The sequence below is a fragment of the Struthio camelus genome, chromosome 3 (genome assembly GCF_040807025.1).
Source record: "Struthio camelus isolate bStrCam1 chromosome 3, bStrCam1.hap1, whole genome shotgun sequence".
Taxonomy (NCBI): Eukaryota; Metazoa; Chordata; class Aves; order Struthioniformes; family Struthionidae; genus Struthio; species Struthio camelus.
Window position 1 is genome coordinate 131,419,754 of NC_090944.1, and position 27,216 is coordinate 131,446,969.

At 36.1% G+C, this 27,216-nt stretch overlaps 1 protein-coding gene across 7 annotated transcripts in view; it reads left to right on the forward strand.

The window, feature by feature from the left end:
• USP34 (ubiquitin specific peptidase 34) overlaps nt 1–27,216 on the forward strand; it is a 155,574-nt gene that overhangs the window by 111,042 nt on the left and 17,316 nt on the right. For 5 of the 7 annotated variants that reach the window (XM_068940330.1, XM_068940333.1, XM_068940331.1 and 2 more), the window contains 26 exons: nt 1,597–1,743; nt 1,832–1,888; nt 1,988–2,065; nt 2,863–2,957; nt 3,953–4,125; nt 4,712–4,865; nt 6,349–6,427; nt 7,954–8,007; nt 8,101–8,196; nt 10,650–10,714; nt 10,811–10,886; nt 10,986–11,033; nt 11,706–11,771; nt 13,314–13,394; nt 14,508–14,593; nt 15,788–15,956; nt 16,042–16,116; nt 16,726–16,877; nt 17,303–17,351; nt 17,469–17,573; nt 17,694–17,738; nt 19,059–19,163; nt 21,674–21,821; nt 22,843–23,477; nt 24,717–24,874; nt 26,120–26,198. In XM_068940330.1, the coding sequence (XP_068796431.1) occupies nt 1,597–1,743; nt 1,832–1,888; nt 1,988–2,065; nt 2,863–2,957; nt 3,953–4,125; nt 4,712–4,865; nt 6,349–6,427; nt 7,954–8,007; nt 8,101–8,196; nt 10,650–10,714; nt 10,811–10,886; nt 10,986–11,033; nt 11,706–11,771; nt 13,314–13,394; nt 14,508–14,593; nt 15,788–15,956; nt 16,042–16,116; nt 16,726–16,877; nt 17,303–17,351; nt 17,469–17,573; nt 17,694–17,738; nt 19,059–19,163; nt 21,674–21,821; nt 22,843–23,477; nt 24,717–24,874; nt 26,120–26,198 (3,075 nt within the window). The remainder of the gene's footprint in view (nt 1–1,596; nt 1,744–1,831; nt 1,889–1,987; nt 2,066–2,862; nt 2,958–3,952; nt 4,126–4,711; nt 4,866–6,348; nt 6,428–7,953; nt 8,008–8,100; nt 8,197–10,649; nt 10,715–10,810; nt 10,887–10,985; nt 11,034–11,705; nt 11,772–13,313; nt 13,395–14,507; nt 14,594–15,787; nt 15,957–16,041; nt 16,117–16,725; nt 16,878–17,302; nt 17,352–17,468; nt 17,574–17,693; nt 17,739–19,058; nt 19,164–21,673; nt 21,822–22,842; nt 23,478–24,716; nt 24,875–26,119; nt 26,199–27,216) is intronic. The other 2 variants (XM_068940332.1, XM_068940336.1) reach the window with 1 other exon arrangement.

Here is a 27,216-nt window from a genome sequence, read left to right on the forward strand (position 1 = left end):
TGTAAATTGTCAATAGAAACTATTCCTGCATAAATGATCACATAGGACAGTGCTCTGTACAGAGATAAAGACACTTAAGCAATGCTTTGTACGTAGTTAAGGTGTGTCGATAGTGATGAATTGCTCATACGCTGGGGTGGTCATGTAGGACCAGGGCCAGCTGGATTACAGGAGCTGAGCAAAATAGTGGTTCAAGGAGTCTGTCCAGATCCGACTGAAGACACCACTGCAAAGGTCCTTGCTGCACAGACTCCTGTCACTGCCAAAGAGCGCCTGACTGTCCTGGTAGGGAGTTTTGATTCCCTGCGTGAGCGTGACCCTATGCCAAGATCCCAGTAAATTATTTTTTCTCTGACGTAAGTGTCTGTGCAACAGCGTCATTCATCTTGTTGTAGAGGGTTGAACTTGATTCTTAGTTTAATCATGGAACAGTTTGGGGAAGTTACCTTCTCTTTGAAGGTTGCCCTACTTTCCCTCTATGTAAAATAAAATACGTTATTTTTGTTCATTGCATTTTCCTTGCTCTAGTGTTTGAAAGAGAAATCTGTTAAAATAAATCATTAAAAAAACTAATAATTTTGAAATTCCAACAGCCTGAGTAATAAATATGAGGCAGTACATAGATGTTTACTGTTGTTAAAATAGTGAAATACTGCCTAAAATAGTGAAAATGTTTTTGATAGAATATAGAAAAATAAAAAGAAGACTCAGGAGAGCTGAGTAATTTTTATTCTTTGCAATAGCTTTTGCAAAAGAAATTCATAAGCACTTTGAAGAAAAAAAAAAAAAAAAAAAAAAAGGAATGTAGACCTGCCATGAATCACAGAAAAAAATAAATCTAGGTATTTATATAGGTGTAAAATAGTTTGAGAACTTAACATCCGGTAAAGATTTACTGTTCTTAAAACCTTGAAGAAAAACTTTGTTTCAAAGCATAATATTTACAGGAAGCACTGTCTTGCCATGCATCCTTAGAAGAAAGAAGTGCGTATATAGAGTGTCCTCTTACCATCACACCTTCAGGTCACTGTCATCATTTATGATGACAAATTCTGCTGTAAATAAATTCTACATTCCCGGTGTGCACTGTAGTGGAATTGGGTGATGTATTCTTACTTTATATTACTTTGTATGCAAATACTTTTCTCTGATTAGAACACATGCAGCGGAGAACCAGGTGATGTAGTCTTATCCCATAGAGAAGTCTGAATGAGAATGAAGCAATTCTCAGAATCAAAGTCAGTAATATTCAGATATGCATAAATGTGGTCTAATGTTCATCATATTGTATTTTGTGGCAGAACAGATACGCAAAAAGTGGATATATCACATCTTTGGCAAAATACTTTTATTTTAATAATGATTCTCTTGTGATCAGTTAGTTTAAAACTATTTTCCATAAACATTTAAACACTTACCAGACTTTGTCACCTAATAGGCATATTAGGTTATTATATGCTGTATATAATTACATATATTGTATATAAAATACATGCATTTTTGAATACAATTTTACACGTATGTTCAGCATATGTGTGTAGCTTAAAAATATAAGGATTTTATGTTGATTTGTTTTGCTTGTTTTTTTGCCTAAAGGAAAGTGAATGTAAGGCATACAATCCAAGGCCTTTCTGTAAAACCTATACCATGGATAAGCAGCCACTCAACACTGGAGAGCAGAAGGATATGACTGAATTCTTCACTGACCTAATAACAAAAATAGAAGAAATGTCTCCAGAACTGGTGAGTTATTAAAAGGGAACAAAAGGAAGCTTGAAAAGCTATGGATTTGCTCAAGTTTTCTTGACAGAATTTATTAATTCATTCACAGAAAAATACAGTGAAAAGTTTGTTTGGAGGTGTTATTACAAACAATGTTGTTTCTTTGGTAAGTATTTTTTTTGCTGTCTGTATCTTTTTCAGTATTTTTTTTTAACTTACAAACTACTTATTTCCTTTGATTTTCTTTGTCATTGCTGTGATTTAGGACTGTGAGCATGTTAGTCAGACTGCTGAAGAGTTCTATACAGTAAGATGCCAGGTGGCAGATATGAAGAATATTTATGTAAGTAATGCGAGGCTGTGCTGTATAGCATGGATCACAATTGTAAATAAGCACAGTCGAGTATGAGAGACTTGTACGTTATTGTATTGAATGCACTGATGCTTTTTGTATCTCTTCTCTAATCTTGATGTATTTCTGGGTAGCTATTAATAGTTGATATTACTAGGTAGTCTGGTCCGGTTGTTTCATCTTTTCAGTGCAACATGCTTTCAGGTGGTGCCATTTGACATTGATTAACAGTATTTCACTAAAGATTGTATTGCAATCAGTGCTTACTGCTTACTCATTTCTTTGTTTTAAAAAAGCCATGGTCACATTTTAGATGAGAGATCTGTAAATATCAAAAGATTTTATATGTACGCATGAACTATTGCTTACTAAGTTAATTTAGAATGTACATCAGGATTGTTTTAGGGTTTTTTTTTGTTTGTTTGTTTGTTTTTTTAACAATTATTAGTCTGCACACTTTGCATTTGGTTGTAGAGCACTTTAAACGGTTGTTTGGGACAGCTTGGAATATTGAGTGCCGTTTTTCTCTATTGATTCCTTAATTTTATATCTTGGTTCCAGGAACCAGTCTTTCTATCATAACTGCAACCCAATCTTGTAGGAAAGGAGTATGTTCTTGTTGCAAGCTTTTGGTGACTTTAACCAACTTTACTTGATAATTTGTGAAAGTGCTGTTGATTAAACTTATTAAAAGATTGAGAGAGGGTCCTATAAAGTAGTAAAGCAAGGCATGTGAGCACAAGGTAAAAAATACCCAATATAAACACAAGCTCTTTCTTTTCTTATAGGAATCTCTTGATGAAGTAACCATTAAAGATACCTTGGAAGGTGACAATATGTATACATGTTCCCATTGTGGGAAGAAAGTGAGGGCTGAAAAAAGGTATGCTTAAGAAGAAATTAACGTTCCTAATGTTTCTTGTTAGTAAATTACTGAATTTACTCTTTGAATTAGAGCAGTCCTTGAGATGAAGTAGGATCATGCCTTCATTCCGGCAAAGGCCTTTGAGGATGTGATTCCTATGCAAATGAGCATATAAAAAGATAAATTTCCAAAAGGAAGAATGCAAGACGTTTTAGAAAAAGATTACCATTCAGTAAAGTGTTCAAGACCTGTTTTATGTAAATTAGGAGGCATTTGTAGAAATTAGTACGTTTTGAAATTTATTATTTTTCCTGTTTTTGAAAATTGAAATTCTTTTTGCGTTTGTTCAGTATTTGATTATTCATTATGTAAGATGATTGCTTAGGTTTCATACCTAATCCCAATTTTCTCATTCTGAATTTGGTAATTTTTAAAACCTTTCCTTTCTTGAAAACGTCTACTAAAAGGCAGAAAAATAAAAGTATCAATTTTGCATTGTCTTTTTACTGCGATTAACAAAATTTTATTCATAAAATGAAAAGCCTCACAGTTTGTTTTTGTAGGTATTATAAATGACATGAGTGTAAGAGTACACCACTTGAAAATCCTTAATGTGCGGTTTATGAGATTTAACACAAGATGTGTTCTGCGTTGAAATTTGTGAGTTACAAAATAGTAACTCCTTCTAAGGATGGGTGTTTCATTGTTGAATTCCCTCAGTGCCTGTTTTACTGCATCTGTTTAGTAAACTGTCATTCATGCCCTACCAGTAAATTTGATGTCCATTCCAAGGCAAGATGGTAGTCTAAATGGAATTGTTCAGTAGGCTAAATTTGACTTATGCCGTCAGACTGCCCTGCTCTCAGGCATTGTGATTGCTGAATTTTATGTTTTAGGTGACTTTATAACTGATTTCCAATTGTATACTTGAAATGAACAACTTGAAAATCTTTGTGAAAGTATCACTTAACTAACTAAGGTTTCTTAAATCTTTATTATTTTTAATCCTTCAGGGCATGTTTTAAGAAACTACCTCGTATCTTAAGCTTCAACACAATGAGATATACATTTAATATGGTAACCATGATGAAGGAGAAAGTCAATACGCATTTTTCATTCCCTTTACGTCTGGATATGACACCTTACACTGAAGATTTCCTCATGGGGAAAAACGACAGAAAAGAAGGTACGCCTTGTAAAATGCATTCAACGTTCTTTGTCTCTTTCATGTTTCTGCCATCTGCATATATAACCTGCAAACAATTAGTGATTTTTTAAGAAAATGAAATCAAGCCAAGTTTTAATCAGCCTATATTTCCCAAGAAGTTATGCATTTTATTTAATATGAGAAAATGGACCAGTTATTTTTGAATTATGCCTAAAATTGTTTATGGAATGTGGGAGGAATTGCAAGAGGTTACATACAGTTCGTTACTGATCTACTTTGGTTTTGTAGAGTAATACTTGAACTTCAGAAAATGGCTGACCAACAGCCATAATAAATAAGATTTGCTAATTTGGAATAATTTAGCTATTAGTTCTAACCTCTTCAACTGTAATGCCTTGCAAAAAACTGCAAATGTTTCACAAGAGTAGAGACCTGTGCTGCTTTTGTTGAGTGTGGATTTTCTGGCTGTCTTCATTGTGCGGTGCTGAAAAGAAAAGGAAAAATTCTAAGTATATCTATAGGAAATGTGTATGTAAGACACACCAGCGTTGAAGTTCAGATGTTTAGGAAATAACTGGCTAAATATTGTATTACGTTATTTAAGGTTTTAAGGAAGATGGTGAATATTTGAAAGAAACTGAGAGTTACGAGTATGATTTGATAGGCGTGACAGTTCATACGGGAACAGCAGACGGTGGACATTACTACAGTTTTATCAGAGATATAGTCAATCCCCATGCTTATAAAAACAACAAATGGTGAGTTATACAAAGCAAAATTCTATCATTTCTTATGTTGAAGTAAATAAAAATTGCTGACTGTGTCAGACCCACTTATATAGGAGATGCATGCTGTAGGTCCCTTTCAAGAGCCCAAGGTGTTGGAGTTTGGTGGTGCAAGTATATCCACTTCTTAGCATGCGTGATTGTGTGCTGCAGCTGTAATAGTTGTGGAGCCCCCTGGACCCAGGGGCAGCAGGAGAGTGCAATGCTAATGTTACATTACAGCCAATGCTTGTTTCCTGACACAAATACTGATGGCTATATTGTAAGTATTTCAGTGTATGTAATTGGTAAGATTTAATAGATTGTCCTGCATCATAAAAGTTGGTTGTTACCTTTGAAGAGTATGCAGCTACATTTATGATTTTGAAATTCAGTGAACTAAATTTTCTTCTCTATACACTCACTGAATTCTGTATGGAGGAAATGCTGCTACAGTACAGAAATCTGTTCTCACTGTGCTTTTTATATATGGAATATATTGTTTTCACATTTCATTTTTAAGTTTATCTAGCTGGTGATTTTTTCCTATTGGTCAGTTCCACCCAGACACGATTTACAGTGATATGTTGCAATATTGGACAGTATTTATTTCTAAATTAATTGTTTTCTAATCATTATCTTATTTCTAAAGATTAAAAAAGTGGGGATCCCGGTGCCTTCCTAGGCGTAGGTGATGAGCAGAGACCTGTTGATAGAAACATGATCAAATGCTATGCAGTATTTTCTACCTTTTTAAAAAGAATTGTGGTATTTTCTTGCCTATAACATCTGACTTTAATTTGGGAACCTCTGTATACGTTGGGCACATCATGGTGATGAAGAGGGAAAAGATAGCTGGAAGAGGGAGCCTAGGAAAGGGATGAGACGCAGGCGTAGAAAGGGGGAAGTTCTTGCAAGGTGACACAGAGCAGGGAACAGAGAACCAGCCATTTCTGGAAGTCATATCTCAGTTTCTCAGCTAAGACCCTAAAATAGGAGAGAAGATTTCCGCTCTTCCCGCTCTCTATCCTAGCTGGCTGGAGCATTTTTGAAACAGTTCCCACTGGCCACCCGACGTCTGCCCCGAAGGCAGAACAACAAGTATACCTCTTTCTCTGAGCCCTACTGATACAGGAAATGGTTCTCGTCTTTTTGATTTCTATTTCCACTTCACCCAAATTGAAAAGAGATAGGCACATCTCCTTGGCTACGTCAGAACTCTGTCTCCACCAGAGTCAGGGTAGAGAAATGGGAAAAATAATGTGTCTCTTGATCAAAAAAAGATATCTGTTGAATTCCTGACTTCCTGTGATCTTAATGAGAAAGTCACTTTTGGGATCACTTTTTAGTTTGCCATGGTTAAAACAGGATTTTAGTAATGAATACTTAATCTGAAGGATCCTCTTATGTATTTGTTATGCTTTTACCTGCCCTGAGAGATGTAGGGCAGTTGTTTCAAAAGCTTACTCTCTTACAGGTATCTTTTCAATGATGCTGAAGTAAAACCGTTTGATTCTGCCCAGCTTGCTTCTGAATGTTTTGGTGGAGAAATGACTGTAAGTTAAGTCTTTTATTTTTCTCATGTTCACCTTTAGTCTACCACCTGTTGTGAATCTGTGTGAAATGGTTAGAAGAGTTAGCTGAGTTGTATTATACTTTGGACATCTTTGTTATGTAGGTGATGCTTAATCATATGTTCCTGTAGATCAGCTGTTCTCCCACTGTTGGTCTCCTCAAGTGATCTTTTTGGGGACAAAAGACTTTGCAGAGTGAGACTGCTTCAGCAGATGATGCAATCTCTATTTTTTCCTCACTTGCTCTAAGACACCATGCTTTGAACAGAGGTTAAGCTGATAAAGGAGAATGATCTTAACTCCTCCTATACCAACTGCAATATGAATTTAATTTGTGGATAATGATCCAAGTATTTTTTTAGGTGGTTTTAAAAGATAGTTGTCAAAAGTACAGCATAGATGTCGCTAATGAATCAAAATGAATTAGTGAAGTCTCTCTCCGAAGACGACATTTTAGGTATTTCTTTTACTCCTCACTCCTATCATTGTATCATTTATTTACTTATAAGAAGTGAGGAGGTTGCTGCTTCATGAAGAACTCAGGAGCAGGAGCTTCAGGAAGCAGGAGAAGGAACCGTTCTCTTGGATGGCCTTGTTGCTCACTGTTGACTGAAGAAATAATTATTTCAAGTCTGTACATAATTCTGAAGAACAGGGCTTTTTGATCTTTGTCTATACCTTATGGCACTTATTCCTAGATTATGCTCTGAGACCCTCCTGTGGTCAGATCCTTATTAGTTGGTGACAACTGAACGATGTCAGTTCTGTGTACAGCTGTGCTGTTGTTCAGCAGGGCAGTACTTTGAGCTCTGATATCGGTCAGTAGTTTTAAGCTTGTAGATCCACAGGCTTGAAGAGTTTTGCTTGTTCTTTTTAAAGTAAGAAGAAAACATTTCTTAAGTTGGAAAAATGTTGGTTTGCATTTGGAAATGCAGAGTTTCTTAACGCTGTATCGGCTTTGTCTTTTGGGTCAGCCCAGCATCTTTTGCGGTCAGTGCGAACATTTTTATGCAGTGTTAATAAAAAAAACAACTGTAAAATGACTCTCAAACTTTCTCAGGATATGCCTGAATTGATCGTTTTTAAAAATTGTATAGGTATATATCATTTTATAAAACACATTATTAATAATGCAGTATCTTATTAAAACAGTTATGTGAATAAGTGATAAAGACAATATGCTGTAATGAAACAAAAACGGTTGCTTGACAAATGGGTAAAATATCTTTAGGTTCCAAAAAAAGAAGAGGTATCTGTGTGGTGAGAGAAGGAATTGGATGAGAAGTAAGGTCAAAATACTGCAGAGCAGCTTTGAAAAATTCAGAATGGGCCACTGTAGAAGAAAGAAGGACAGAACACTATTTGTAATGCTTTGAGCAAGAAATTAGTTGTCAGTAGCCTCTCTCTAAATGCCACGAAGGAGTCCACTGGCACGTGCACCTCAAATTATCAATAACTAGACTATTTAAAAAAATCTGGCCTTAATACTTTTATTTTCTTCTTGACAGACAAAAACATATGATTCTGTGACTGATAAATTTATGGACTTCTCCTTTGAAAAGGTATTTTTCTCCAACACTTGTTGCATGGACTTATTTCTACTTTCATGGTTTATCTCTCAAAGCAAAAATTATACAGATTTTTTTTTCTTAAAGACACACAGTGCTTACATGCTGTTTTATAAGCGGATGGAACCGGAGGAGGAAAATGGCAAAGACTACAAATTTGATGTTTCGTCAGACTTGCTAGAGGTACAAGTTGATTTGTTTTAACGCCAATTTAAACATACAATAACAAATCCTAAATAAATCAGTGGAATCTGAATAAACATAGGAAAACAAATATAATTTCAAACAGTAAGATGGCCATCCTTTCATTTAGCTGTTTTTCTTAGGCGAATGTTGTTTAATAGAGTATCAGCCTGTATTTTGCTAAAATAATAATTATTTCAGTGTCGATTGCTTTTAATAATTGCTTTTAATTCCTTGAAGCGAAATTCATTGTAAAAATTAGCTGAAACTTACAATAGCTTCCAAAAAAGATAAGTGCCTTTTTTAAGATTGTTACTAAAAATTAGAGGGAAAGATCAAGATCAGAGGATACAAAGTATCTCACCCAACAGTGGCAGTGTCACTGGGAGAGAGACTAGTTAAGAGGTGAGATACTGCAACTCCAGAAAATAGCATCCTTTAGGTTATGCCGCTGTTGTGAGGGAGTGCAGCTGTATCTCTTGAGTTAACAGTAAGACCGTAGTTCAGACAGTACTGGTGTAACTGGTTCAGGTCGGTAACGGAAGTGTCTGAAAGAACCCCAGCTTGGAGACAGGTCATGCTCTTCATTCAGTAGAACACAGGCATGTGTGGTGGTGGTGGGCTTTTTTTTTTTTTTAGAAGACAGAGAGAGAGAGAGAACAGCATTTCTGTACTACTTGTAAGTTTGTTATAAGAAGAACAGTTTAAATTTTGAGAAATTGCTTTATTTCGCTGTGGTTCGGGTTTCTAATTATAGAGATTGTTTCCAGCAAAAACAAGTACTTAACTGCTCATGGTCTTCAGTATCCAAGTCATTTAAATAGCACTGTAGTGGAGAATGGATAAAAATGTCTCCATGGGTGCAGAGAAAAAAGGGTTGTAGTTTTATGGCGATTCTTCCTTTAAGCGGTTACTTTCTCAACTGTTAGGTGTAGGTGAAACCTAGCCATCCTGTCTGGAAAACATTTGTAGCTCTCATTGTTCTGATGTGTGGCTTTTTGATAAGAAATAAATTAAGATGATTTCCATTACTTATAAATTTGAGAGATGTTTTCTCATTCTGTCCTGTAATTTTTAATTCAAATATCTGAATCATTCTGCTTCGTATTTGGAAAAAATGTGAGAGCCCTGTTTTCTTGTGAGTGCTTCTCAGTGTTTTTTTTTTTTTTTTTTTAACAGCTGTAACATTACAGGAAGTATTCTGATTAACCGCCACCCTTTTCTGAGCCTCAGTTACTCAGCAGCTTATTGCTTTGAGGGGACATAACAAGAGAGTAGTTCCAACCTTTTCTTTGCACTTTTCCAAGTGCAATTATGAAATTCTCAGGGAAAGTGAGATAAGAACACAACCACTTGTGCTTACTTTAAGGAGCAACGGTCAGAAAAGGATCCCTTCCTGCATGTAGTCCTGCAGAGAGTAGCCCAAGTATTAGTAAAAGGGGTAGGGGAAACACGAGCTTGCAACAGCTACTTCTCTCTGTTCTTCTCAAGTGTTGAGGGCTGCTCTAACTTATGACACGTGACTATTTATATAAAGGTACTGTTTAGGCTATGCGTGGTCTGAGGAAGTGCAAAAGAGAAAGCACAGGAGCACAGAGTATGTTGGCAGGGACCTCCCTGCCCTAGATATATCCCCCAAATGGGATTTGCAAGTGGGTCTCCTCCCTTTTTATTGACTGAATATTGGCCAGTTTCTCTGCTCCTTCTGGCCCAAAGTATTGCTTTATCAAATCTCCCAAATGTTTGGCTCTTAAGTTAAAAGGACTGTTCATTCTTAGCCAGCAAATCAGATTGTACTTCCTGTCCTTCTCAGTTTGTGAACATGAAAGTTTTGAAACTTTAAAATTGTTTTTATGTGAAAAATGCTGCAAACAGATTTGATCAAAAACATGATTTCAGAAAGAGGAACAGAGGGACCTGGCATGAAATTCTATTCTGGATGATGATGGAAAGTCAAATCTTGCTCTTCAGGAATTTATCAAAAGCTCACAGAGGCTTTGGGTCAGAGCTTTAACCTTTAGCTATACCAAGCCAGGCTGTCTGAAAGTCTAACTGATCTGAGTTAGAGAGACTAGGTACTTAGAGGGTTATTTTAAGCTATTATACTCTTGCAGACACTGAAATGTGGTCCTGACCTCACATTTTTTTTAAAGATGTTGGACCAATTCTGAAAACTTCAGCCTAAAAATGGGAGTAGTTAAGATGCAAAAATGAGATCACAGAATAAGGAAAGGATACGGAGGTATGCTCTGCAGTGGTATAGCAGGCAAAACTAGCATCTGCTGTAATAAGAGTAAACCAAGTTTGAACCAATCCTTTCAAATAAAGGGAATAATTTTCCTGAGAAAAAATATTTTCTTTGCCACGTCAAATGTTTAAATATTCATTAAAATCATGCTTATATAGTGAAATAAACTGCTTTCTTGTGTCTGATGTTAGCATTTTTTCTTCAGTGGATATGGCATGATAACATGCAATTTCTTCAAGACAAGAACATTTTTGAGCATACATATTTTGGGTAAGTTTTTTGTTAAAAAAGTGGTTTTAAGGTGTCTTTTCTTTATGCGGATTTTCATTATTTATTTTAATTAACAAATAAAATCACTGACTCTAGGTTTATGTGGCAACTGTGTAGTAGCATCCCAAGCACACTACCAGATCCAAAAGCGGTTTCCCTGATGACAGCAAAGGTAAACACTTCAAAAGTGTATAATGCTTATTTTAAATGGGAGCTCGTTATGTTTTAACTCAGGCATTTTATAATTAACGGTACCTTTCTTTTTTTTCAGTTAAGCACTTCCTTTGTACTAGAGACATTTATCCATTCAAAGGAAAAGGTATTCTACTTACTTGCAAATGTTCGGTAGATTATATGAAATTAAAAAGGCATTTTAATAAATTTATAGTAAACGCTGCACAATGGAGAAAATGTGTGTTCCAGTTTTAGCTTGCTTTGTCTCAGCACAACATCAGGAACAACAAACCTTGCGTTCTTTTCGTTTGGAAATTCTTGGATGATTCAGAGATGAGAACTGTAATTTTAACAAGCACTTGTTAAAAGTTTAGCTTAGAAGAGATTGTTTACCATTGAGCAACCATTCATGATGTGCTCATGAATTTTTAAGTTTTAAATATTAGCATAAGCAAAGAGAGAGTTTGATTTCATCTGAGCTATCTTTATTTTCAGTCAGATTTTACTTTCAGTCTGTGGTGGCATAGCACTACTAATTCTAGATCCATCCAGGGTTAGGAAGAGTATGATTGCAATTACAGTTGGACAGAATTGCGCAGATAACAACTACACGTTATGTATGACTAGCATTAGTTTCAAAGCACATACTGCTATTTTTGTGTAGATGCAACTCATTACTCATTTGTAAAACATTTAGTGTTTGTTAACTATGTTTGTTCTTAACATTCAGTAATTTAACTGACCGTTTAGAAATGTTTAAAGATTAAGTTTTAATTTATTATTTTAAGTTACAGCTTTTTCTCTATTTCTTTTACAGCCCACAATGCTTCAGTGGATTGAACTGTTAACAAAACAATTTAATAACAGTCAGGCAGCTTGTGAGGCAAGTGACTTAGGAACTCCAAGTACAAACCAACTTTCTATGCATTGTTTTACTTTCCTAGAGGTTCATATCCCTGGGATATTCTGGGGTGTGAGCTACTGTGTTTGTCATATTTGTGCACTGTGAGATGAAATTCATCCTCTCTGACCACTGCAGATCCTGGGGAATAACTTGTCTTTTGGTTTCGGAAACGTATGGTGAGGTCACAGACCAAAATCATTTTGTATCCGGAATAAAAGACTAGTTGTGTCACATCCTCTTTATTTGATTGATTATTTCATATTGATTCGTGTTATGGAATAAGTTTATGTTACAGAGCAGTTTAAATGAGATCACATAAAAGAAGTAGAAAGACAAATTCGTGATGAAGGAATAGAATGGAAGGGAATGGAAGAGAGAACAGTGAGATAAAAGCCGTGGAGCAATGAAGGGGCTTAGGAGAGGAGTAAGAGCGGAGAGTGCCAGAGTTAGTTGAAAACAAATTCATACAGAGTCTTGCTAGTGAAACTGAGGATCTTGAACTCAATCTATAGAAAAACTAAAAGCTTCTAGCAGAAAGAGGAAAAGAATCGAGTAATGGTTTTATAATAAAAAACCCCTCAGGAAGCTGCTTGAAAGGAGTCAGGGGGAAAGTGGAGACAGAATGAGAAACCACGGGCAAAGAATTCACTGTGGTGTTGGTGAAAACACAGTTTTTAGATATTGAAGAAAAAATTATGATAGACTTTCTGTGATAATTTGCATGTACAAGGACCCCTATTATGTACTGTATCCTGCAATAGACTTCATTCAATACGAATGGATCAGATTCATTGTTAATTTATAAATTCTAGGTTGTTAAATCATGTTGTAATATTCAGTGGTTGGGTGACACAGTTTCACTGGCGTGGGGTAGTCCGAAGGTGCTTAAAATAAGTAAAGACATTTAAAATAGTAAAGGAACACTAAGGTACAATTAAAAGGAATAACAACTTGGATTCTTTTTTTTTTTTTTTCAACTGTCTGTCTTTCCTTGAGAATAAAACAATATTCTGGGAATGAGAAGACTCATCTGAATTATTTGCTGAGTCTAACTTTGAATGAATGATTCTCTGTTACTGTTACACGTTTTCTGTTTCTGGAGATAGTAAGGCTTTTCCACATTTAAAACGAGAAGGAATCTAGTTCAGGAACTGAATTCTTCTGTAGACCTATCCCTACTCTGCAAGATTCTTCAGTTTATGCTTCATTGTGAGCATCATTTTGAATTCTGTTGACATCATCCTTCCAGATAAATGAATAATGGCATGCAGAATACAGGGATAAGAAGATACTGAATGTAAATTTACATTAACGTTTATTGCTATTGATCTTTATTCCTTCCTTCTCGTGCACCAAGGACATTTAGATTTCCATTCTGAATTAATATTTGCTTTCTGCTTAATAATTGCAGCATCAATATCTCTTTAAACTTTAATACCATGCAAAATGAAAGTTAGACTAGAATATATTTTTAGACTTGTTGATTTGGAACAAAACTAACCAAGTATATACCTTCTGCAGTGGTTTTTGGACCGTATGGCTGATGATGATTGGTGGCCAATGCAGATTCTAATAAAGTGTCCCAATCAGATTGTGAGACAGGTAAGAAAAAAAAAACATGATTTTATAGATCAGGTGACTACTTCACCCATGAACAGAAATTGCTAATTATTATGACACATATAATAATTCTGAAAGTTTTCATTGATACCTTTAATTGTCTTATTCTTCTCCGTTCTTGCTTACGATTGAGAGAATATATTTGGCTATGGGATCATTACTATTTGAAACAAAATCTTTATGAATATAGTGCTGTGGTTGTACAATTAGGGTCACAAAATATGACAATACATATCATTCATGGTTTCTGCAACTCCCATGTGATCTGCACAATTTTGAAGATCCTGTGTAAAAAAAATTTCTGCCTTATGCAATAGGGTGAATTAATACCTTTTTCTGGGAATGTTATAATAGTGAAAAAAATGTATTAGCAGCATTTGAATATTCACAGTTATCAGTAAGATATGACTATTATTAATAGTTTCACTTATATGTATACTTTCTTTGCAAGTTGTCTAGGTAAAAACTTATTATCAGCAATTACTTCTTCTCACTTGAACCTCCATTTAGGTTAAGTCATCTGGTTATCATTGTAATAATTCCGTAGAAAGACATGCGTAGTTTTCTGTTTGCAGAGCACCTCATTAAGAGAATATGTTTTGTGGGGAAACACTATGCTGGTTCTTAGGTAAAGCTCTAATCCTTGATGAATGTTTTGTAAATGAAAGTAACCTGAAAGAATCTCCTTAAAATTTTCACAAAGTCCCACTTACAGACAGAGGCAAAACAAGAAAGAGTTTGCCAAAAATATCTAAATATTTCAGAAACGGGGGGTAGAATAAAAAATAACTTTTATGGCCAGCAGTCTTAAGGACATGCTTCAGTACTATGCAGTGCACGTTAATATTAAAAGCTGTTCTAGGCTTCCTCCATAAGAACTATTTATAAAAAATCAGGTATGACTATTCCTTTAAAATTTGATATGTCGATACACTTACAATCCAAGTGTGTTCATCTCAGTCTCAGCTTTAATTTTGAATCACACAGAGCTGGAAAGAGTGTTTGGAGGCTTAATATTCTTTGCTGCAAAAACTTGTATTGTCATATACTTTCAAAAAAAAAAAATAAAGAATTTATTTACTTATGTATTTGCAGATGTTCCAGCGTTTGTGTATTCACGTGATACAGAGGCTGAGGCCAGTGCATGCACATCTTTATCTCCAGCCAGGAATGGAAGACTGGTAAAATCATAGCACCTGAAAATTTCTTTGTATTTCAGGAGTTTCAATACACAAAAGTGGCTGCTGGATTATTCAAAATGATCCTGTAAAAACTGTACTGTTTCAAATGTTCTTTATTATTCTACACTAAATAACTCTCATTCATTTAAGAATACTATTGTGGTTGGAGAAGTCAGTGTGTATAGATACGTTAATTAAGATGTTTGTTCCCTTAGGATAGATTTTGAGGGTGGCCTTTCTTTTAAGCGTCCAAAGCCAGCTGCAGGTATAAATATGGCTACTTATTCGTGATGGTGTGATTGTAAATTGGATCCAGAGATACACGGGGGACATTTTTAATTTTTAAATTCAACATAAAGAGGTTGGAGGTTAGAATCCAGTCCTGTGCCATGTAACTAAATCACAGTTTTAGTCACAACGTAGAAAAAAGTATTAGATTCTGATCTTTTTTCTGCTAATTATCAAGAAAACTGTCACTTTATCTCCAGTTATAAAATATATATTGTTGTTGATACCGATGTCATCGGAAGAAGAAAACGAGTGCTTTTTTTGCTAACGTACTAGGTTACACTTGTGATCCTTTCCCTAAGCAAAAATGGCAGAATTTGTGATAACTGAAATGCTGTAACAAAATTCAGAACATGAAGATACATTTTTCATAACAAAAAGTGTAATTTAATTTTCTCTGGAAGCCTTATTTTAAAAGACTGTGCCACTTGTTTTGTTCAGTGTTGATATCCAACTTTTAGTGGATAGATAAGGCTGAACATGTATGTTTTCTGTCTTGTCAGGATCCTCCCTCTGTGTTTAGGAAACTGCCTTTCCCTAGTGCCACGGCATAGCCAGACGTAGCAGCGTTCTTTCTTGGAACTCAGGGAATTTGACATGCAAATCGGGGAGATGATATAAGTAGGAGAGCCCGTAATCCAGTTATTTTCGGAGTTCTTTTTCTCGTTAGAATCTAGGTTCAAAATACTAATTCTAACAACCATTCAGCATTTGGAGTGATGGATGCTACTGGAATTTAAGCAGTGTTGTTGTCTAGCTGGCATAAGACAAAGTGTCAGAGATCTGAGTGTTAGAGCAGGATAGAGTGGAAGACTTGTTTTTTTCTGAAAATTTGTTTGGACTGGTTCTAGATCATTTTATGTTCCATCTGTCCCGTGAAGTATCTAAACTGGGCTATGTTTTCAGTTCTGATGACATGGATGGTCCCGTGGAAGACATTGGCAGTCGCTCTTGTGTAACTCGCTTTGTGAAGACTCTCTTGTCCATTATGGAGCATGGTGTTAAGCCTCACAGTAAACATCTCACAGAGTACTTTGCCTTTCTATACGAATTTGCCAAAATGGGAGAAGAGGAAGTGAGTATAGCCTTGAAATTTTGCAAATTGTGTATGTATATACATGTATGTATTTTCCAAGTAATTCAATATCTACATATTTCAGAGCCAGTTCTTGCTTTCACTGCAAGCCATATCGACAATGGTCCATTTCTATATGGGAACTAAAGGACCTGAAAATGTAAGTTTGAGTATCTTTCACAATGAGAACTAGTCTTTCGTATTTTACTTATGTGATGGTTGGCACTTGGTCTCTTGAACTGTTTTTCAGCTGTGAAATTGCTACACTCCTATAATTTTTTATTTTAGTGTTTAGGTGAATGTCGTGTTTATAAAAGATGCTGAATTGACTATGCTATAAACCACAGTTTTCAATTTAGTAAGAGATAGGTATTAAGTAGAAGCCATTTAAGTTGCTCTTGTGATGCTATTAGTGATATCAATTGGATTGCTTACTACTTTTGTACAGCTTCGGCTTTTTAATTTACTTGCGTTTTCTTTTATTAAATAGATCACCTTATCAGGTTGTGTAGTGACCTCAGTCCAGCTTTTGCGTTTGGAAATACCATTTAGCTTGTGCAAAATGAATGTTTGCATATGAAAATGAGGTAGTTAGATATTTATCTGATTTGTCTCAGGCAAGTTTGTTAAGGTGTTTTGAGTAACAAAAAAAAAAAAAACCAAACAAAAAACCCCACCAAACCCAGTACAGAATATATGCACCATCTACAGGCTCTTTGAAATCAAGGCACAAAATGTCTACCTGGAAGTTATCCTTTTTCCCCTTCAGCCACAGGTTGAAGTACTTTCTGAGGAGGAAGGGGAGGAAGAGGAGGAAGAGGAAGATATACTTTCTTTAGCAGAAGAAAAATACAGGCCTGCTGCACTTGAAAAGATGATTGCCCTGATTGCTCTTCTAGTTGAACAGTCTCGCTCAGAAAGGCAAGAGCTTCTGAAAAATGGAAAACCAAAAGCAAATTCTAATCTTAAGTTAGTTTGGCATGCAGTTAGAGCTTTTCTGGGTTTTGTTTTTTGTTTTTAACAAGCATGAATGAGCTTGTATGTGGGTAAGCTGTATCACTGATAATTTTGAAGTAAATATTCTGTCATTGTTGACCAAATAAAAGATTTGAGTTAAATCCTTGTTCACAATCACATTCAGTTACCCTCATTTGTTTTTTAAGGGGCGGAGGGTTTTGGTCTAATTAGAAAATATTTAGTATTGTTCAGTTTTATATCAATATCTGTATTTTCTCTTATGTGTTGGGATACTGAGGATTATCAGCTAACACTCGAAGTCCTGTATGTCTCCTTAAACCTAACTTAATAGTTTCCAAATAAGTGATAAAGATTTTCGTTTTTTTTAGGCATTTAACTTTGTCACAAAATGACATGGCAGCATTAACTGGAGGAAAGGTAATTCATTTAGATATAAATGCATAAGCCTTAAAAAAAAAATAGACACGTATGTGTGTATGTGTGTGTACATAGGTAATTATAAAGATTGTAGTAATATCTTGTTATTTGTTACAGGGTTTTCCTTTTTTGTTTCAACATATCCGCGACGGTATCAACATTAGGCAAACTTGCAATCTCATTTTCAGTTTGTGCCGGTACAATAATCGACTTGCAGAACATGTAGGTATTAGGACTATAGCTATTTGTTTAAGATCTTTTCTAAAAAGTATAATGGGGTGATTTATTATTTTAACTGAATGAGCATAAGTCTAAGTGAGTCTTGTTTGTTTTGTTTTTAAGATTGTGTCCATGCTTTTCACATCTATAGCAAAGTTGACTCCTGAGGTATGTAAACATACTGCCTGTCTATTAAATAATTTGTATTAATATTTTTCTGTTTTAAATTACTTGATCCTTTGCTAGTCAAAAGTTCTGCATGGAAAATGATCCATGAAAGTTTCTGTGACAGAAAATAAAGTCTAACTGCACTGTATATTAAGTTTTCTAAAGCAGAAATCTGGTTCACAGTTTCAGTTAAAAGTTTTCTTCAAAGCCAAATAATGTATTTCTAGATTCTCCACGTATCTTTATCATCTGGTTGTTCACGTTTTGGGGCACTATTTTGCAGTTCTGTGCGTGCAAACACATCTCTTAGTCGGCATAAATTCCTGCCCTGATGATAACAAAAATACTGAGAGTTCCATATGGATTCCGCATGAAAAATATATGCAGAGTGGAGAAGTGTATGTTACGCAAGGACATCCTTGTATGTTGCTGTCGGAAAAGAAAAAAAAAATCAGGAAAAATTGAGGGCATGTCAAGCAGAGGAGACATAATCGTGGCTGGGAAAGAAGCACATGCTAAATGATTCTCATGACAGCTTTGCTTTGTGTGATAGAATGGGCACTATCAGATGACAATCTATTCCCTCCTTCATGCTAATATTTGCTACGTTTTTATGCTTTTTTGCTTTGCACATATACACATGCACAATAGACACCTTTGGTGAGGTGCAAGGTATAAAATAATAATAGTAACCATTTTATCAAAGCATTTTTAAAAGCTGTGTGAGTCTTAGCAAACTTTAAAAATAATTAATTCAAAGTTAGAGCTAACATGGTAGAGTAGAAATGTTGAAAGTTTCAAAAGGAAACTGTAAGCCGATAATAACGATCGGTGTAAACCCTCAATAATTATGTGATGCTTTTGGAAAAACTTTTCAGGGTTCATGTACGTGTTATGCAACCACATGAAAATAATAGCTTATCTGAGGTAGTGATACCTTCTACGTATATAACAGGGTAAATTGATAAAGTCAACACTATGCAGCTTAATATTTGCCCTTTGAGAATAATGTCTGGCTTGCAAATGTATTAAATGTTATTTTCTTGTAGCTGTATGCTTCTACTACTGGTCGTGTCTAGTATGGCCGTGTTGCCATGCGCTAGCTCTGACCAGTGGCTTAATTCTACTATATACACATGTGGATTACACACACAGATGAAATAGTAAGGGGTTAAAAGTATTTAAAATTTTCATGTCTGAAGTTCATAGAAATATATTTTTGTGCCAATATTTGGATTTTTTTCAAGAAACGTCTCCTAAAAAATTACTGGGTAAAATGAAATAGATCAAAATAGATATTTTTATTTTTATGCATTACAGGCAGCCAATCCTTTTTTCAAATTGCTGACCATGCTAATGGAGTTTGCTGGTGGACCCCCAGGAATGCCACCCTTTGCTTCTTACATCCTGCAGAGGATATGGGAGGTAAAATATGTAAAAGGAAACAGAAGCTGAAGTGCCTTTTTCTTTGACACTCTTTTCCACTGAAGTATTTGAAAGGGTTTTACACTACACTGTCATCCTTGCTGCATCAATTCATAATCTTTTTCTGTGACTATTTCTCTTCCAAATAAACAGCAACAGTTAATAGATATGAAAAGTTCTGTTGTAAATTGTGTTATTTTAACATCATTCTAGTTAAGTGGTACTTCAATTTAACTTTAAACTTTAGTTTAAGGAGAAATTAATTGATTCATAGTAAGGATCTAGACTTCCTCTTGTGGGCAAATTCCTCTAATTATTCTCGGTTATCCTTTGTCAAGGTCTGCAATGTTTCAAGGCCCATCCTTTGTCAGTGTTTTTGCCCGTTATGTACTGATTCTGTGAATATCAACTACATATTTTTGTTCTCTGTATTCATTAACACTTTAACAATTAATGTAAGTGCTAATTCAAATCTGATATTTGCTGTGGTGCAGGAGAACTCTTACTTGCGTTTCTAAAGAGAGGGAGAAAGACTGTCTAACAGAGTGCCACAAGCATAAACTCCTTGATCTGAGAAATGCATTAGGAATTCAAGCTTTTAGTTCAGCTAACTGCTGTTTGAGTTTCTGGTTGAATTTGTTTTCGTTTGTTACTGTCTAAGAACAATATATCCAACTGAAGGACTGTTGAGGACAAGCTGTTGAATCTTCATTCCCTTTAGCACCCTTTTTTTCCTTTTTTTCTTTTTCTTTTTTTTAATAACTCAACAGAGAGGGGTTGTGAAAGATTATTACTGTGCAGAATTCGAGCTTGTGATAAAATATAAACCTGTCTTATCCACTGAAATGGTCTGGGGTAGAGTATGGTTTTTTGATCCATGAGTATTCTACTGCTGGTTAGGAGTAGTTACAGGATAAAAACAGTTAAGTAGTCTGGGAAGGCGTATACCAAGCTGTTGTTAGGTGTTTGATCTGAATATGGACTAGCTGTAACTCCTGCAGCTCAAGTAAGAAGAGTTCAAACAGTCGATCTCAAGGTCAAGAATTAATCTAACCCCCTTCTGTGTAAGGGGAAGTGGTAGGTTTTGGCTTTCCCTTAACAATAAGGAAACTTTTTCAAAAGAGTTTTTGAAGTTAAGCTTCCTATGGCAATATATAAGTTATGACATAAAGTACCTGAGCTTCCTGTTTGAGTCACTAACTATAGATTTTATGTATGTAACTTGCCATAGGATGTTCTTTTTTATTTCCCTCCTCATTGCCGCTACACGTACTGAACCTGCAGAGGAAGCAAGTTGGTGGCCGCTTTCTGATGTAAAGCCGAGTTTTTAACAGTTGAGGTCACCAATTCGATCTGCAGTGTTGCTAGCGTGATGATCCTCACGTTGTTGACATGTTAGAAGATTTAGAGATAGAAATTACGTACACGTGGATGGGAGGCCCAGTAGTTAATGCATAGACAGACTGATTTAAAGCATGAAACAACTTTTGCAAGCCTTCCAGTTTCTAGAAGTCATTGAGAAGTGATGGAGTGATGAAGAGAGTGAACAGTTAGCCTCTTTCTTGGAGGTTTCCTCTAGCTATTACGGAGAAAACTTGACGGATCAAATTGTCATTTCTAAAAAGGGAGGAGATTGCTCTTGATATATTTATTTTTAAATGGAGATTAAAATTTTATAAGCTGCTCACGTCAGCCTCTCGTATTCTTCAGGTGGGTGATGCTAGTTGGGAATGGCTTCACCAAGGCAGTTACTTCCTGTGGCTCCTTAGACAGAGTTCCTTCTTCCTTATCTAGGTACCTAGACCTTAAGGTAAAAAGCAAACTGTTTTTAAAAGTAGCAAGTTAAAAGAACTACATTTATTGGCCTGATAGTATGTCAGCAAATTTCCGTCCACGCAGAACCAGACAAGCACAGGAAGGTACATCGTCTCGTTACGTCTGTAATGCTTTCATGACTGTACAGCAGCACGCCGCACACTTTTCATTAGCTTTGGGAAGCATTAGATGACTGTATTCCTTGAAACTGCGTGCTCATAAAAATCATAGTTACCCTGAGCATCAAGCTAAATGAACATATTCGCATACCATTTATGTGCTTTTGATATAACATGTTCAGAAAGTATTGATTCACTGTTAAGGTTGTGCGTTAACTATTAAAAAAAATGTATTTCTTTATAAAGAGAAGACTGTTCACTTTTCTCTTTCTACATTTCAACTGTTAATTACATCAAAGAGAAAACGTGCGGAAAAGGATATGTAGAGCGACCTCCTGGATTGAATGACAGATTGTGCTTTCAAAAGCTTCAAACAAGTTTTAGAGTCACAAACCCCACTGAAATTTAATAAGGCTTTGCTTAGTGTGCCACAAAACCTAAGTCGTGTAGGTGCTTCGAAAGCTCTACCTGATTTTGAAAAAATTTGTTGAAAGTCTTAATCGTTGTTTTTAGTTACATGATACAATCAGTAAATACTATCAAGGTTCTCTTTGACTTTTCCTGTTTTTCTTTCAGGTCATTGAATACAACCCATCTCAGTGCCTGGATTGGCTGGCTGTGCAAACACCTCGAAATAAACTAGCTCACAGCTGGGTGCTGCAAAATATGGAAAACTGGGTTGAACGTTTTCTTCTGGCACACAACTATCCTAGAGTGAGAACTTGTAAGTTAATTTAAATTAAAGACATGGCTTCTTTCGTTGTGGCCAGTAGTTGTGCCTGTGCTATTGCTGTCATGAATGAAACAGATGCCCTTGAGCTTGCCTTTTCTTCCTTCTGCAATTGTTTTAGCATTGCTATATTTTAAAATATTGATACAACTGTGGTTCCTCATCAAGACATGTTACCTGGAGTTGGTGAAAGGCATATTTTTGTTTATTAACTTGAATGATACATTAGCAGGTTCTTTATCCTACGCAGTTAATCTACGTGATTCAGGACAACTCAAAAGAAGAAAAAGGACTATTCCAACACATTCCACATAGAGTTTTCATCACATAGTTGCACTGTGGGTAGGAATAGGACTTGCTGTTTTTTTCACCCATCACAGATGAAGTCTTTTGTTGAGTCCTTTGACCTTGTGGATCCGGGAGAAGCCTATGTTTCTCCCCAAATCCAGGGTCTCCTGGCTCCCTAGTTTGTTCTGCCAGGAATCACACTGCCATGCCATTGCCAAGATCACTAAAAAACGTGGCGTCTCTCTAAATGTTTTTATGAAAGGAATCCCACATTAATAGAATACATTAAGCTTCACCATATTTTCTGGACTGTGGTTGAGAGACATATGGAAACTGGAGATGCAGCTTGGAAACTGTAGAGATCTGTAGACAAGTAACGATGTCTTGATGAAGCAGTAGACAATCTATTCATAAAACAACATCATCTAGTTTTGTGTGTCTGTAGTAGGGTGCATCATGTTACAATAGTTAGAGGAAAGCAGTAGACACGAATGTAGGGTAAGGAGACCTGAATGCTATTCTGAACACCTCTTTTAACCCGCTTTGTGCCAACCTTACTCGCAGTTTTTTTCATCTCCGTAAAAAAATATATAGTAATACTTGCCAGCTTTTGTAAAATGCTTTGAAATCCGTGAGGGAAATACGACATAATTTAACTTCTGTTTAAATGACTATTAAGCGTTTTATGCTCTTTCCAACAGTGTAACAAATTTGTCTTTATTTGAAGCTGCAGCCTATCTCCTGGTGTCGCTTATTCCAAGCAATTCGTTCCGTCAGATGTTCCGATCCACCCGCTCCTTGCACATCCCTACACGCGATCTGCCTCTCAGTCCAGATACTACAGTAGTTCTTCATCAAGTCTACAATGTGCTTCTTGGCCTTCTTTCAAGAGCTAAGCTGTATGTTGATGCTGCCGTTCATGGCACTACAAAACTGGTGCCCTACTTCAGTTTCATGACATACTGTTTGATCTCAAAAACTGAGAAACTCATGTTTTCTACGTACTTCATGGACTTGTGGAATCTTTTCCAGCCTAAACTTTCTGAGCCGGCTATAGCCACTAACCACAATAAACAGGCTTTGCTGTCTTTTTGGTACAATGTGTGTGTTGACTGTCCAGAGAATGTACGCCTTATTGTGCAGAATCCTGTGGTGACGAAGAACATTGCCTTCAATTACATCCTCGCAGACCATGACGATCAGGATGTGGTGCTCTTTAACCGCGGGATGCTCCCCGCCTACTACGGCATCCTGCGCCTCTGCTGTGAGCAGTCCCCTGCGTTCACAAGGCAGTTGGCCTCTCACCAGAATATCCAGTGGGCCTTCAAGAATCTCACGCCACATGCCAGTCAGTACCCAGGAGTAAGTAGATTGATGCTGAAGAATGGGATTTCATTTTTAATGTTTCCTCCCTTACTGAACTTCTCTTTTAATGAAAGAGATAAAATTACTTATTTAATGTATCCAGTGGTAAAAGTATTGTATTTGATTTCCTGTGTAAGTAAGTAAAATGTGTTTAGATGCTGTTCTTTGGGGAGCGCGTTTTGGATTTTTTCCCTTTTTGTGTGGCCATTGGAGGGCATCTGCTTTTTGAGGAAGCAGACATTGATGTTTCTGCTTTTCTTCAATATTGTGTACCGCGGTTTGTGAGGCACAGGGAAGGAGCATTCAGCAGTGGTCTCAAGAAAGCGCATAGCGGTCCAACGGGCAGACTTGGAGGAATTCCCAGCTTGTTTCCTCTTTGCTTTCAGTTTCTTGAATAGGACCAAGATTTAGCCTGTTTCATTTAAACAGGGGATGGCCTGCGGCTCGCTTGGGAACGCTTGTGTACCTTTTGTAAGGCACTAGGACGCTGAGAGTTCCACTGTCTCTACAGTGTTTCGACACTTGCAGTAGAAAAATAGGTACTAGTTAAACTACTGTGTGGGTAATGGTGAAAAACCAGGCTTGCGAAAAAAGAGGCAAAGTGTAGAGTTTTGCATGATTACTCAGTGATTCTTGCTCTCAGGTCCTTTATGCGTATGCAAGGACAGAAAGAGTATAGACCTTTCTTCACTGGATAGAGTAGGAGGATGTATGGAGTCTTCTGTGTTGAACTTCTGTCTAGTTCAGCTCATGGGTTAAATTACACTCGGGCTGTCTGGAAATAGTCTTGCTATTTACATCCTTTTAAGGTTTGGAAGGGTAATCTCAGATATTTTCACAAGTTCAGAGTATTCTTTTTAAATCTGCTGCTAACTTCTTCAGAGCAATAGGCTACGTAGTGAATATCAGCAGATAGTTTGTGTCCCCTAATCCACACAATGAATAGTGAAGGCTAAAACAAAACTGCATTGTAGATAGAAAAGAAATAGCCACAACTTTTACATTTGATTTTTAGCTTTTAGGAACCATTTAGTTTAAATTATTTAAGTTTCAAATGTTTTCTGCTGATTTTATAACATTGCTATAAAGCTTAAAATATATTCCCTTCTAACATTGTTTACATATATTTCTTCTGTGTATTGTTTAGTAGAACTAATACAGAGGAATAAATAAGAAGATATAAACGATAACGTATTGAGAGAGATTCTGCTAACCTGATACTTTTGTGTGTTGTAGGCAGTAGAAGAGCTGTTTAACCTCATGCAACTATTTGTAGCTCAGAGACCAGACATGAGAGAGGAAGAGATAGAAGATATAAAGCAATTTAAGAAAACAACCATAAGCTGTTACTTGCGCTGCTTGGATGGACGGTCTTGTTGGACTACTTTAATAAGGTACGTTAATAGTGAAGTTGTAGTATAGCACTCTGACCTTGTCTGAATAAGAATATATTTCATGGAACGTGAAGTACCATAAAAAATATGGTTGTTCATTTGATACTCTTTTTGAAAAATTTGCAAGGATATTTTTATTCAGAGGTAAACAAATAACAATAAAGTTATAACTGTTTTCCAAAGTCTTATCGTTTGTGAAAATAATTTATTTTAGAAGGTTTGATCATCTAACAATTAATACAACTAAGCAAATATTGTGCAATAAACAGCTGCAAAACAAGTTGTATTTTGTCACTGCTCAAAAAGAAAGACCGTGGCAAAATGGCATTAGCAGAGCCCCTGACAAAAACTAAAATCAATCAAACTTGCAAATTCAGCATTTAAGCCGAAATTCCATTCTCCTACCCCAGCCTACCACGATTTGTCTAGATTGGCAGACCAGTAATTTCATCTGCTGGGTTGACACTTGCTATTCTTGGGCACAAGTGTTATTTAGAAATTGTGCTGGTGGGACAGAGTTTTCCTATATCATATCTTCACTTCTTTTTTTTTTTTTTTTTTTTTTTGGAGTATATCGTAGTACTATATCTGACATAGGTGATTTGTTGTTTTATTTTATTTGATTTTATTTTGAGTATGGCTATAAATAGCCTGAGCGCATAGGCCAGGCATCAGAGTTTTAAATGGTGCTGTTGATGGACTGAAATGCTCTTGTGAAAGGGAGAAATGGCCTGTGTTACTTGCGGGATTGTATCTAATTATCTGTCATCGAGTGCAACCAGACTTCCCAAATGTGCTGGAAGAATTGCTGTCTTGAGATGAATGATCAATCAGCTATTAGCACATCCTTTATTTTCTGTTATACTATATAAAATGTTCTGACAGAAATATTTTTATACATGTACAAGTCCAAGCGTATGCTTAACTGAACCTTCTATGTAAATGCATTATTTGAGAAGCATGAACTTCTGTCTTTTGAAGTACATTGTTTTCCTTAGTTTTAAACATTGTTCCAGACATTATTGGGATATAATGCCTCTGTAAAGTTTGTTTATAAATTACTTTGAATAAGAGGCTATTTAAAAAGTAAGCTGACATTAGAGGCATCTTTAAATTAAGAAGTAAACAATTACATTTTGATTTTTCTTCTTCTTCTGTGATTATTTTCTAAAATACAGAATTTGTGTGAATTATGGAGGATGATAAGCAGTTTTTAGTTCTAAATGCTTGGATTTTTTTTCCTAGTGCCTTCAGAATATTATTAGAATCTGATGAAGACAGACTTCTTGTTGTGTTTAACAGAGGATTGATTCTGATGACTGAGGTAAGTATTTTGTTGTGTAATTTAAATAAACATCTCGCTTTCTCAACTCAGCGCTTCCTTCCTTACAAAGGTGTTGGCTGTAGGATGTTTTAATATGGTGTCATTTAAAATAAAGATATGAAATAAAACAAGATCTCTACGGATCATAGGAAGGCCAGAAAAGATTGCCAGACATTCTACATTTCTAAACAGTAATGCAGGAGATCTAATGAGTAAATTTGAGGCAATAAAAATCTTAATACTGGATAAATGGTTTAATTGATAGCAGTGACTTGGTAGAATAACTATAAAAGGATGGAGCTTAAATAGGAAGGATGAGCAAGAAAGCAGTGGTGTGTTCTATCATATATCAAGGATAGATACGCTTGCTCTGAGGTCTGCTACGGAGGGCAAATGATATCTGCTGAAAGCTTCTAAGTTATGAAGAAAGGGCAAAGATTATGGGAGTTCTTGTGGTATGCTCTGCTACAGATCACTAAACCAGGAAGGTGGGCGGATGAGGGCTTTTGCGACTCAGAAATAATATGGAATTGTGACACCTGCAGGTTGCCTTGGGAGGGGAACGTTGGGAGCACAGTACCATTTGTCCGTTAGTTCTTGGGCGTGCTGGTGACAGTTTCTTGACGCAGAAAGCGGCGAAGATGACTGGGGAGTCGGAATGGATTCTAATTGTAATGTAGGCGCTGATGGAGAAGGTGAAGTTGGGAGGCAGTTTGGATGAGTGTGAACAGGAAATGAGTCCCTTAAGAATGGGAGGAGGGAAGTCAGAAGTCTTCGATACATTCAGAGAATTAGCTGGTAAGATGTCACGGAGGCAAGTCTAAGACGAAAAAAATTACAAATAATTGCAAGAGGGAAAAAAAGCTCCCAACTTTCCAAATGTGAAGAAAGGGTAGGCAGTATAATAGGAAATCAGTTAAATCAGAAGCTCTTCATTGGCATGAAGTGCAAGAAGAAAGCATGCAGAAAATGGAAAGAAAGATTTTTAGGACAGAGTATAAAAGAACAAAAGGAGAAT